This window comes from Sebastes umbrosus, chromosome 2 (assembly GCF_015220745.1).
Source record: "Sebastes umbrosus isolate fSebUmb1 chromosome 2, fSebUmb1.pri, whole genome shotgun sequence".
In the NCBI taxonomy this organism is placed as follows: Eukaryota; Metazoa; Chordata; class Actinopteri; order Perciformes; family Sebastidae; genus Sebastes; species Sebastes umbrosus.
Window position 1 is genome coordinate 33,494,023 of NC_051270.1, and position 14,335 is coordinate 33,508,357.

The window sequence follows — 14,335 nt, forward strand, 5'->3', positions numbered from 1 at the left end:
AGAGTTACAGAAATCGCTTGTTTGCAGTGAGTGCCTCGAAAGGTTGTGCAACAAAATATTAAGTTAAGGGTACCATCATTTTTGTCCAGGCCAGTTTCATTAGTTTGTTTTTTAAAATGATTCTGTTGAACCATAATTCAAAAGCAATGACTGATTTTCATTAGTTCATTTTCAGTAAATTTTTATTTATTATTACTTTTGTCAGTTTCAAGGTATTGACCATTGTGGGTTTTTCTTTCTTTAACGGAAGGGTACCAACAATTTTGCCTACGTGTGTATATATACTGGAAAAACAAAGTTTGGAAACTTGTGTTTGGTGGATTATTTCTCTGTTGTTACAATGCTAATGGTCATTGTATTTTACATCGTTGGAAAGCCTGTTTATTTACCTTCACAATGATGTCCCACTTGTAAGGATCATGCATTTGTGGGATGAGCAGCACAGCTGATTATGTGGGTAGCGCCCAAGAAAAATTTGCCAAAATGCTCCGTCAATGGTAAACAGTGTATTCTCCTGTTGGTATTGACTCTTGTTTTGAGTTGTTTGGTGGATTGGATGATTGAACTCTCTATCAGTAACAAGGAACAAACAAGACATATTGGCTATTTTACACTTTATTCATTTAATACACCGTCAGGAGCCTCAGTAGCGGTGGAAGATCCATACACAGCTACAACAGCCTGGCACCTCCTCCTCATGCTGGTCACCAACCTGGTCACACGTTGCTGTGGGATGGCGTTCCATTCCTCAACCAGGATTCGTTGCAGGTCAGCCAGCGTGGTTGTGTTGGTCACTCTAACACGTACAGCACGCCCAAGCTGATGCCACAAGTTGAATTTGGTTGAGGTCTGGACTCTTGGCAGGCCGTTCCATTCTCTCTACTCCCACATTGTGGAGGTAGTCTGTGATAACCCTGGCTCTGTGGGGGTGAGCGTTGTTTCTTGGAGGATGAAGTTAGGTCCCAGATTGTGGAGATATGGGATCGCCACCGGCTGCAGAATCTCATCCCGATATCTCCCTGCATTGAGATGGCCTTCAATGATGACAAGCCTTGTTTTGCCAGTGAGGAGGATGCCGCCCCACACCATGACACTGCCCCTACCAAAAGCTGTTACTCCATCGGTGCAACAATCAGCATAGCGTTCTCCACGTCGTCTCCATACTTTGACCCTGCCGTCCAACTTTCGCAGACAGAACCTGGACTCATCACTGAACATGACATTCCCCCACATGTTCAGGTTCCATTGTCTGTGTTGTCGACACCAGCGCAAACGGGCCTGACAGTGAAGGGCAGTCATTGCAGGCTTCCTGGTAGCCTTATGAGAATACACTGTTTAGAGCATTTTGGCAAATTTTTCTAGGGCGCTACCCACATAATCAGCTGTGCTGCTCATTCCACAAATGCATGATCCTTACAAGTTGGACATCATTGCGAAGGTAAATAAACAGGCTTTCCAACGATGTAAAATACAATGCCAATTAGCATTGTAACAACAGAGAAATAATCCACCAAACACAAGTTTCCGAACTTTGTTTTTCCAGTTTATATATACATACACATACACATATACACTTACATACACACATACACATACATATATATATATATATATATATATATATATATATATAAAAATAGAAAAGAAAAATAAATAAATAATAATGATAATAATGAATAAATAAATAAAATTTAAAAAAAAAAAAAGGAAAAAGAAGATACTACTACTGGCTACTCAGAGATTACTGTAGTGGTTAATTGATTAGAGATGACCTGTCTGACAGCTTCCTGGTGACGCGGGCCACCAACCTATTGGCGCATGCGCAGAGCTCAGTGTGTCACTAGCAGCAGAGCAGCATCAGAGGAGCAGCAGCCGCCGGGGACACGGAGCTGTCGTCTTGTTGATTTCAACACTAGATACAACTTTTCTGCACCATGTCAGGACTAGACAGCAACCCCTTCGTGGACCCGTTGGACATAAACCCCTTCCAGGTGAGACTGTCGCTGTGTTTTCTGTGTGTGAAGTGTTTTAAAGACGCTTGTTTTCAGTGTCAGGTGAAGACTGAAAGAGATCTGCTGCAACTAAAACCTGTTTGGTTGGTTGCTGGGTTTGGCCTCAGCATTTCCTGACTAACAATCGTCACTATTATGAAGTATGACACGTTGTAGTCCACGTATATAGACTATTTATCGAGATTCTCTGTGTACAACTGTGTGTTTACGCTGTATACGTGGGCTGTTAACTCACCTGCGCAGGTGAGCAGAGCCTCCAACAGGTGCAACCTGCTGATATTCAGACTGTTACTGGGACTCCTCTTCAACACGCCATTCATTTTGTTAACCAGATCCTCAAGAGGAAAATGTGGGAGTTAATGTTGCACTTTGTATGCCTATAGCAGCTTTATATCTTTAGTAGGTGTTTTTTGGGGCTAATTATCATATTCATGTGTTTTCAGATCTAATATCTCATAGGAACTGGAAGTAACCTCCTGGTTCTAAGTAAACATGTGTCTTTTTGAAATATTTACTTAAAGAAAAAGCACATTTGTGCTTGTTCAAACCAGAGAAATGGTGTTTTAACTGAGACAGATGTGGTCCAGGGCCAAGACAGAGTCTATAAATAGTTGATGTGGTGTGCTCTTCCTGGACTGGTTGGGACTCTGCTCACTCCACACAGGGCACCAAATAAAAAAAGTAAAGGCTTCTTAAAAAACCCCACATAATAACACCAAGTTGTGCTCTTTTTCAGGATGCTTCAATCACACAAGCCACCAGCGGAGTCACTGACAACGAGTTCAACCCATTCTCTGCAACTGAAATGGTAATTTTAATAATAATAACTACTGATGTGATGTGTAGTTGTTCAAGATTATTGAGCAGAACTTTTGTTATTTCAAATTTTTATTATTGCTTCATTCATTTGTCTCACAGGGAAACCACACTGGCACGACCATCCCCATCTCCGCTACCTCCTCTCAACCCGCCATCCTGCAGACCTCTGTGGAGCAGAGCGCACAAGTGAGTCACACACACACACACACTTTCACAAATAAAGAAAATGAAATAAGCTGGTGTGAAATCACATTTCAGGCTTTTTATACGGCCGCTGAGATGAATCCATCTGTCTATAGGGGTTGACCGTGGATTTGAGTGTCCAAAACAACTAGGGCTGCACCCTTCTTAGTCGATTAGTCCAATAATCAGTCGTTTTAGTCTAAGATTTCTTTAGTCGATTGGTCGTTTTTAATGCTTTTTTCATGCTGAATGACTTATTTCCACAAACTTATGAGCACATCTTTGATAAACACAAGGTTTAAAGTGGGGCTTTATTGTGGTTCTTTGTGGAGAAATCTGATATGTTGATTAAATTAATTAATCGATTAGTCGACAAAATCCTATTAGTGTAAGTCAACTTCTTTGATGGAGGACAGCCCTAAAAACAATAGATGAGGAAAATGATAATACACTCATGTTTTGAGTTAAAGAGTGAATTGTGGAGTACAGCCCTGACCAATAATTAATTTTTGAGGCTGATATTTGAGAGTTCATAAAAACAGATAATACATAGTCTGATATAAGTTTCTTTTTCACATAAACACAAATATAAATGCAGTGGTGGATGACATACTCAGATCCTTTACTTAAGTAAAAAAGAAACAGAAATACCATGGTCTAAATTACTCCAAGTAAAAGTCCTGAATGCAAAATGTTATTAAAGTAAAATTACAGAAGTATTACCAACAAAATGTACTTAAAGTATAGATAATAAAAGTATTCATTATGCAGAATGGCTCCTCTCAAAGAGATCGATTTTTATAAAATATTATACTATTCTGTTTTTTATCACTAATGAAGACATGTAAGAGCATTTTATATACTTTGTAATACTACTGAGTAGATTAGTAGTATAGCACTGCATCATATCATATAAATATGTCATGTTTTTTATGTAAAAAGTAACTATATGTGTCAAATCCTTGTAGTGTAGTGAAAAGTACAACATTTGCCTCTGAAATATAGTGGAGTAGAAGTATAAAGTAGCATTGAATGGAAATATTCAAGTAAAGTACAAGTATGTCAAAATTGTACTTAAGTACAGTACTTAATGTAAAGTAAATATAAAAGTGAAATTCCACCGCTGTATAAATGACATTTTGATAGGGATTTATGACCAAAGTATATGTATATTTTACACATTTTACAGTTGAAAAACCATCTTGTCAGTTCTCTTTGGTGCAACATCTTGTCACTTATCTGCCACCATATCTGGCAATACCAATATATCTGTAATAAAATAAAGAAGGTGGTAGCATTGCCTGGTTTTAGTATAACTTGGGCTCTAGTAGAGAGTCCATAGTTATGATCAGAATAACATTTGGTCTCAGGAGCTGGTGTCTTACACAGCTGGATCAGGTGTTGGGTGGATGTACTGCTGCCTGTAATGTAGCTCATGAATTTCTCATCACTAGGAGGGAAAATGCAGCAGGGGGTTGTAGTGTTGCAGTGACAATATTGTTAAGAGTGCAACTCTTCCTTCACCCACCAGGCGAGTGCAGCTGCTGGCCAGGCCAACCTGATCAAACAGCAGGAGGAGCTGGAGAAGAAAGCAGCTGAGCTGGAGCGGAAGGAGCAGGACCTGCAGAACAGGACCGCAGGCAGAGCGCTCAACAGTGGTGGTAAGTAGTTGTTGTTTTAGAAGTTGCATGTAAACTTGTGTTGTACTTACAAGCAATAAGAAGTGACACCACTCACAATGTTAATCCAGCTGTTTTTTTTGTCCGTCAGCTAAAGAGAACAACTGGCCACCTCTGCCCTCGTTCTCCCCCGTGAAGCCGTGCTTCCATCAGGACTTTGAGGAGGAAATCCCTGACGAGTACCGCAGGATCTGCAAGAGGATGTACTACCTCTGGATGTGTACGTACCTGCATGCACTATTGTTCATTCATACCTCTTGTTTTTGAAAATGAAAAAGTCATTGATCCATAATGAAGTCTGGTTGACATCTGATGGTTTGGCATGTTAACAAGTCTCATTTTAAAACTGAGGTGTGTAGTAACCTAGGTCTACACCTCAGTGCATTGTACCTGTAAGCCTAAATTATGCTTTGCGCGTCCGCGAGGGTCCGTTGGGGTCCACCTGTATATTTCTTCATCAGAGGGTGTACGCGCAGGCTCTGTGCGGACGCCCGCATACGAGTAATTTGTTGTGACCGCACCGTCACTAGTGGTGGCATTGCAATCTACTGCGCATGTGTGGAACACGTCCTCCAAGTGGAGAGTATAAACAGAACTAATACGCGTCCGTGGTGTCTGCAGCTGTGTGTTTATGTGTCTGTTCAGGAGTATAATTGAGGCTGTAGAGTATAGGGCTGGCAAATGTCAGCATCTTCACATCATGACTTAAAACATAATATTCCTAGTTTTCTATACGATATTGATTAATTTATAGGTCATCTGACAACACTGACAGTTTTTTTAATTACGTAAAATATTTAACATCACAACAATATGAATCATAAACATAGTGTTGTTAGGGCTGCACAATGAATCAAATATTAATCGGGATCCCGGTTTTGGCGTGCTCCCTCAGAGAAACCTCTGTTGCACATCAAATCAAGAGCTTCCTAAACTAACCGCCAGCCACCAGGGGGGCGATGAAGAGTTTTGGCTTGTACACCCTACAGCGGCGACCTGGGAAAAACTATTTTGATTGCAATGATTGCATTTGATAATCAGCCCTAACTGTTGCTTTTTGGTGGATTTCGTCATTATATGAAGACATTTTTAACATTTTAGGATTGGGGATTTCTCAGAATATGCAGTAGAACACACTTTGGGCCTCATGCAGGAAGCAGTAAAAGAACAAATATCCTCTTATTTTTGTTCGTATCCACGATTTCTAGTTATTTTGTTAGTACCTATTGATTTCTGGCATTCACCAATGTTTTTGTTGGTTTTCACAGTCTACAAATAGTTTGTCTAACGCAAGGAAACATGTTTCAAATTTGAGGAACAAAACAAAATGCATGAATATCATATAATGAAATTTATATTATTATATGTTTTAGTTAAATTTGTGGGCTAAAGAAATACTATTGGTCCATTGATCCCAATATCAAACCTTTGGATGATATTGCGTGTGATCTTACATACTGCTCTTTGACGCTTTTTGATTTTCCTGTAATGCCAGTACTGACGCCGGAAAATCACAATGTCACTACCGCTGAACTTCTTCTTCTTCTTACAGCCTTTTTTTGGTGGCATCTCTCCAATTCTTCGGCATGTGCCAGAATATTTGCACACGGCACAACACCTGCCCTTATATAGTGTTTAGGGGGCGTTACCTATGCTAATAATCAACAAATCAGCCACGCCTCCAATTTATGATGAATTGTGATTCATCATTCAGCACACCTGGGTCAAAGCAGATTTGGATAGTTAAGAAAGTTTGGTGCATCTGGAGTTGACTTCTCATTATTTCTCTTAGCAGAAAATTAAGAGAAAATATAAGAGAAATTTAAGAGACTGTTGCTGTATGAGGCCCAATGGTTCACTTCAGTTGCACTCCTTTTAAAATCCAGCAGTGAGAGTGTAGTTGCCAGTACCAAACCCTTTCACACATCACACATCCTTCACACCATTAATGTCTGTCACACCTATTAATTCCTCTTAAAAGGCACCAAATATGGTTCACTATAAACTCTCTTTTTTAGCCATCCAAAAGCAGAGTGGTGCGTTTGTCCTTATGTTGATGTCTTTGATGATAGCTACCAGTCCAGCTCACTGGTTTCCTGTGTGTCTCCCAGTCCACAGTGCCACTCTCTTCCTCAACGTGCTGGGCTGCCTGGCTTACTTCACGGCAGACTCTCAGTACGGCGTTGACTTCGGTCTGTCCATCCTCTGGTTCCTCCTCTTCACCCCTGTGTCCTTCATCTGCTGGTACCGGCCCGTCTACAAGGCCTTCAGGTACACTGTCTTCCTCGCCTTGTGCTGACGATGACGTAGTCTTTGATTTGCATGACGTACAGAACTGGATGTAACTGTTTTGTTGTACAAGCAGTAGAAATAGGGACACATGCAGATAAACACAAGTCTGTAATTGGAGGCTACGAGTTGTAGATTCTCTCTTGATCATTTTTGTGACTTATATACTTATTATATCTAATAATCTGGCAGCAAACAAACCTCTTGAATGCTATATACCATTAATAACATGTCCTTTGTGTTGTCTCTTTCCCCCTCCAGGTCTGACAGCTCCTTCAGCTTCTTTTTCTTCTTCTTTGTCTTTTTCATCCAAGTGGCGGTGTACATCATCCAGTCTGTGGGGATCCCCAAGTGGGGAAACAGGTCAGTGGGAACCTTTTGAAACTGAATAATCATCTGCATGTTGGGTGAAAGGGAACGTGTGGTGTAATTGACATTTGTTCATTGCTAACAACAGGTTTTCTATTTTCATTAGTAAGAATGAGTCAGTGTTTTGGGTAGATTCGTAGTAAATGTGGGTGTGCATGGGTGTTTCTTCATGTGTGTTTGTGTGTGTGTTCTTGCCCTGTTTCTCCTCTCTTGCATCTCTTTGACAGATTCCTGCTGCCCTAACTTGTCTGGGTTGCTGCTTTGTAAGTGTGTGGAACTTTTCTTCTTTGGGTTTCTTTTCTATATCATGTAATATATTAAGCTTTCCCAGCATTCACTTTTTCAAACTTCATGCTTTTCCATTGGTCACTGAGGCAGGTTACGATGTTGACTCATCTCTTTAATTCAGTCATTTTCATACTATTTTTTTAATGCCAGAAAATTCAGTTGCATACTGTACAATACATGCTCACTGTAGAGAAAATGTGAAATGACACATGGCTGTTTTGTTTGTATGTCTCTCTGTTGTTGACAGCGGATGGATCGCAGCCATCAGCATGATTGGCAAAAACTTGCCCGTGGCGGTGGTGATGATGGTGGTGGCCGGCTTTTTCACTGTTAACGCTATCCTGGCAGTCATCCTACTCAAAATGGTACGCTAATGTCAAACTTCTCTTATTCAGCCATGTTACAGTTTGTACTTTTACATGTTACTATTTGAATATTAACCAAGTTTAATATATATTTCAGTCTACATAATTACAGTCTACACATACTGTATGTTTGCAGTAAAATTAAAGATGATAGTGCCTCATGATCAATTTGAACTTTCCCAAAATAGAAAGTCGAACATGGAGTGGCATACATATAGAAATATGGATATTCCCACTATGGCTTCATATTGTTTATTTTCGCTCCAGCTCAGTGACGGGCATGCAGATCAAAGAGACAAACATAGCGAGAGAAGCTAAAAAAAGCTGATGACAAAACAAATGCAGCTGCAATGAAAGGGCAACCAAGGCATCAGAGGGAATATGAAGATCTCCAAACTGTTGAAAGGTTATATAACATGAAGGTTCAGAACCACTCTCAGCAGATCAGGCGACAAATAATTTATTTGGAAAGAGTCAAACAAAAATGCCATTTTTAAGGACAGTAGCTCTCTGTGACCATGGTAGGAAGACTTCAATCCATTTTAACAGCAAGTGTGTGCGCTATGTGGAGTCTGAAGACCATGTTGCCATTATTATTATTTGCAAATATGTGCTCTTGCTGTAAACACCTGCCAAAAATCCTAACTGCAACTAGGAGGTAATCATAGAGCACACATACCTCCACCAGTCCTAAAAAAAATTTTAATCGTAGAGATGGTGAGACATTTTTTAGCTGCATCTTGACCCAAATCTGCATTGAAATACACATAATGATACACAATCATCACATTTTTTTCATTCAAATAAGTACAATAGTTCATGATGCCTTCATTTTGAAAGTTTCATGGCACGTCTTTGTCACCAATTTCCGTCCAAGCGCACCTCCTTCCTGCAGAGGCCAGTAATAAAATTGCCAAATCATATTTTAGCTGCTTTTTGTGAGTTGATATTGTGTTAAATAGGCATATCATATCGTCGCATATCGATCGCAGGCCTTTGAATTTAATCAAATCGAAATCGTATCGTGGCAGACTTTGTGATATCAGCAAATATTGTCGTCGTCAAAAGAATCGATATACTATCATATTCTGATGAAACTTGTGACTTACACCCCTAGAGGAAATCTACCTCTCTCATCTATCTTGCAATGTTACAGTGTCAAATTCTTGCCCCTTTCGAGGGGATCCTATGGACACAAATAATGCAAATTTATAAAACACATACAGACAAGAGCAGCATTACATAACATAACATAATACACTGCAAATATACAGATACAGACAGCTGGCTCACCCTCTCCAAACCAACACCCCCACCCCTCAGCTGTTGTACTAGACAACAACGACACAGATAATTAATCTGTTACATTAACGTGAAGAGAAATTGAAGCAGTTTGTCTTCAGTTTGATTGAAAGTATGTTGTAGGTTGATTTAAGTTGAGAAAGTGAAGATGTCCTGACACAGTGGAAAGAGGTCATCAATGAATAGAGGAAGATTATTCCAATCGAAAGGAGCTTTGTAGTGGAATGACCGACTTCTTTGCAATGGGTCTGAAATCATAAGCTCCTTGTGATTTATCCTTTGATCTGATTTATAAACCTGCTACTGCCCTAATATATTCCCCTTTTCTTACATCCCCAGGTCCACGGGAAATACAGAAGGACAGGTGCCAGCTTCACCAAGGCCCAGCACGAGTTCTCCACCGGAGTCATGACCAACAGAACTGTCCAGTCTGCTGCAGCCAGCGCTGCCACCTCCGCTGCCCAGGGAGCCTTTGGCATGAGCCAGGGGAATTAGACTGGTCCCACATCCTTGGTGCTGCAGGCTAGTCTCTTCTCTGACCAACATAGCCACATCCCAACATACTTCAATGTGTTTAGGGGATCGGGTTTTGATTATTTAATGAAAAGGGCCAAAAAACAAGTAACTTATGATGAAGGAAATTCTTCTCACGAGAAGATCAGCCTAGTGACGTGGCCTCATTTTCCACATAGAAACTTTTAAAGAAACTATTGCTGTGTCTCAATTCGCATAATTCCGTATTTACACTTGCTATTTTGAGTGCATTAAGTGCATTCACACTGACAAGTATGGCAAATGCACTATGAGTACCTGGATGGTGTACTCCTAACGGTCAAAAATTTGAGTGTGGAATGCTGGACACTTCTCACCCTCAACAGTTGCCATCTTGGCTACGTAGCAGAAGGGAAGGGACTACCACACTTGTGAAAATGGCAGATGGCGGCATATTTTTCACCTTGTGTGAAACACAAGCAAGTAAACGTAAAATCATGTTCCTTTTTATTCAGTTTAATACTATTGTCAATTGAGCAAACAAGCCGGCAGATATTTTGGCGGGGCGACAATAGTTGTCAAATGTTGGCGGTAATGATCCGTCCGGTTGCAGTTTGCCATTATAGAGAAGCGAAGTCCCGCCCCTTCCAGTGGACCACCATGAGACCTTACTTCAAAAATATGAACGGTAGTCAATGGTGAGAGACAATTATGTTTTTGATCCCGTTTGAATTGCTCCATGAATCACACATATGATGTTTGTCAATTTAAAAGATCATTTTTCAAGTCAAGAAAGTCTCAGTTTGTTGTAAAACTGTTGAAGTATCAGACTGTGAGAATACATAATTAGAAAGACTACACACCCAAAAGTCGTAAGTGACGTCTCTCTCTCTGAAGTTACTATGTCTGTGTGTTTCCTACCGGGATGAACTCGCACAACTCTCTCTTACCGGCTCATAAAAACACCAGGAGTCGCTTTGTAAAACACATCAGGTAAGATAACGTTATATCTGGGCGTGGAACATAGCTAAGTTACCTAGCTAGCTAGTCTTGGTGACGTATATTGTGTGAGGGGAGAGATGTAGTTCACTGAGCGGTTTCACACAAAACTAAATGATACTGTGATTCATGGCGCAATTCAAACGGGATCAAAAAAATATTTGTCTCTCACCGTTGACTACATATTTTTTCGAAAAATAAGGTCCCATGATGATCCACCGGAAGGGGCGGGACTTCGCCTCTCTGTAAAGAAGAAGAAGTGGTCAAATGTTGCGATTGTCATTTCTGGTAAGTGCACAACAGCCATGTTTGATTGGAGACGACACTACCCCATCGAAATTCACGCACTACGCAAGTAAAAACTTAGTGTGCACAGTGTACTACATAGAAATTGTACTAACCGAAGTATCTGAATTGAGACACAGCATATGGTATAGTAGGCCCTTTTCACATCAGCTATTATGACATGTCATAGCGGGGTTAACAAAGGCGTAATGGATAAAATTAATTATGATCCCGTTCTATTTAGTGTCACAGCCATTCCAGTGATCCAGCATGCACAATACCAGGGCCCCGACCCACCTCAATGGAACAGGGCCTTAATTAAAGTTATTAATTACACCTGTGTTTACCCTGCAATGACATGTCAAACTGGCTGCTGTGAAAAGGGCCTCTACAGAAGACAAGCTAGAGGGCTTATACAAGTATGTAATGTCTGTTGTTATTGAACTCTTTACCCCCCTCATCAGTTTACAGCAAAATTCACGCTATCAAAAGTTATTCTGGGAAATGTAAGAAGAGGAGTAGGCAGAGTGACACAAATGAATTAGGAACACCTCATCGCATTATAACTAACTGGAATTCATTTAATATAGTCGACTAAAGATGCAAAAGTATCTGCATCACTGAACAGGGCTGGGGTTTAGTGGTACATTTATTTAAATCCCTTCACTGTTCACTACGCTGCTGGAAAGTATTAGGATTTTTCTATCCCACACACTGGGGCCTCATAAATAAACACTGAAGAGTTGGTGTTATCTAAAAAGCACACTTGACACAAGAATGTTTTCCCATCATTGAATGATGGATCCACTTAAAGTATGTATATAGCAGCATGTAGAGCGTTACCGGGTCTATCATCTGCCTTGTAAACATATTTTTAATACATACGGACCACTTTATGCTACTGGATCCCCTGTTAAATGAGATCATGTTACTATCTTACACTACCGATGAACACAGTTGCTGTTTGAATTTTGCTGTTTTCATGTGTATAATACTGTATATAGGATGAGGATTAATGAAGGTGACGGCCGGGATGAAGGTTTATCTTTCTACTGTTTTAATCAGGTTACTGATTTAGATGAAGTGAGACAAAAAGCTCTTCTTTGGGCAAATAATGAAGACGTGGTTTAACTGGAAGGGCACATTTTAATTTATGTTGAGTTGTTAAGAATACCATTATGTTTTCTGTCATAGTATGGAGCCTTGCTGTGATTCAAATGAAAGACAGGGTGCAGGTTTATTAATGTAAAGTTACTGACGTAGTATAGAGTTTAGATGTATTTACTTTGAGAAGTGTAATAATGAGCAGAAAGAACAATATTTATCTGTTGATTATCCACTCTTTTGACTTTATCCATAGTAATTATACTGCAGACTAATGTCGCGTTACTGAATAGTCACAGATAGTTTGTATTTCCTATCTGCTTTCTACCTACTTGTTTTTAGGGATTAGCATTTTTACTTGTGAATATATATATATATATATATACATTTATACTGTTACACTGTATCACATTGTTTAGGTGGAACCTCAGTGCCTTTAAAGGAATACTTCACCCAAAAAATGACTTAGAGAAAACTTAATTTTTCTCATATGCCTCCACGGTGAACAGAGAATCAAAAAACGGAGCAAGTCTTGATGAATTGAAGAAAATGGGGGCCACGTTTAACAAAAGAAAAAACTATTATCTAAACATCTTTTTACAAACTCTCACACAACTTGTGAAGTATAATCAGTGTGCAACCACCAGGTCTGAAAAGGAAGTGCCTTAAACTGTCATTCTTTCTAATAGCCAGCAGGGGGCGACTCCTCTGGTTGCAAAAAGAAGTCTGATTGTATAGAAGTCTATGAGAAAATGAGCCTACTTCTCACTTGATTTATTACCTCAGTAAACATTATAAACATGAGTTTATGGTAAACCAAGATGGCGACAGCCAAAATGCCGAACTCGAGGCTTCAAAACAGTAGTCCACAAACCAATAGGTGACGTCACGGTGACTACGTCCACTTCTTATATACAGTCTATGAGTATAATCCAAGTCTTGTTTATCCAGTCGTCTGCTCACTACTTCCCAAACATGCATCTGCGCTAAAAACGTTCCTATTTAAAACACTTTGGCGCAAATCTGAGACTGTTTATGTAGAATTGTTTTAAATAGTAAGGATTTAGCGAAGATGCATGTGTTTGGGAGGTAGTGATCTTATGACTGGATAAACGAGACTTAGGTTATACTGCATGAGTTGTGTGAGAGTTTGTAAACAGATGTTTTGATATAGTTTTGCTGTTAACCCATTTACTTTGATTCATCAAGACTTTTCTCTGTTTTTTGATTCTCGGTATGTGAGAAAAACAAAGTTTTCTTCAAAAATTCAAGTAATTGATATAGAAATAGTCATTTTGTGGGTGAAGTATTCCTTTAAGCAGATGTAACCCACCAATTATTTTGCGTGGGGATTTGAGCACAAGGCTGTTGGTTATTAGTGTTTTGTCTGAATTTGTTTGTCTTAATAGAGAGATTTGTTTTACGGTGAAGTTTCCCTTCGATGATCAGAATGTGTGTTAAGGTGTGTTGTACATATCGGTGACCTATTTAAAACATAAATTACTTGGGGCCGGGGGTATTTGCTGGAAGTCGGTTCTCAGGCTTAACATTCAATAAACTGTCATTTGTTTTCCTCTTTTGAATAGTTGGATCATTTTTAAGATAGCCTGCTAGGTAAATATGTATTCACACTGTAGCTACATACCAAATGTCATCGCTACATGATGTAAAATGCACGTAGACGTAGGCCCGTGATGTATCTGTGTAAATGTGTAGTTAGAAACAAGGTTCGTTACATGTTCCTCATGAGGACAAATCTATTCACTGTGCAGAGATACCATCAGTAAGTCACATGTAAAGGAAACATGTTATAAAAATGGAAGCAGAAAGTATACTTTTTTTTTTAAACAATATTTTGATTGAATTTTACATAAAGACATATATACATATATACACATACAGACAGACTAACAATATTAATAATTAAATTATACAATGAAATGTTTAGTCAGAATTTCAAAGAAAGAGAGACATGACATTTCATGTATTTCACTTATCTAACAAAGAAAACAAAGAAAATAAAAGATAAAACAAAAATAAATAAATACCTCAAAGAAGAAGAACAAAAAAAAAAAGACAGCAACATACAACAATTTCAACAACAGCACTCAGCAGCACTCAGCAACACACAGCACTTTCAATTTGACTG

At 39.3% G+C, this 14,335-nt stretch overlaps 1 protein-coding gene across 1 annotated transcript; it reads left to right on the forward strand.

Moving 5' to 3' along the window:
- The first annotated feature begins 1,783 nt into the window (after positions 1 to 1,783).
- Positions 1,784 to 9,818, forward strand: scamp2l (secretory carrier membrane protein 2, like). Its single transcript, XM_037789085.1, has 9 exons — positions 1,784 to 1,991; positions 2,749 to 2,820; positions 2,931 to 3,017; positions 4,546 to 4,675; positions 4,785 to 4,913; positions 6,805 to 6,964; positions 7,244 to 7,345; positions 7,887 to 8,004; positions 9,646 to 9,818. Exons 1-9 carry the CDS (start codon positions 1,935 to 1,937, stop codon positions 9,799 to 9,801), a joined length of 1,011 nt encoding a protein of 336 aa, XP_037645013.1. The 5' UTR covers positions 1,784 to 1,934; the 3' UTR covers positions 9,802 to 9,818.
- The last annotated feature ends 4,517 nt before the right edge of the window (positions 9,819 to 14,335 follow it).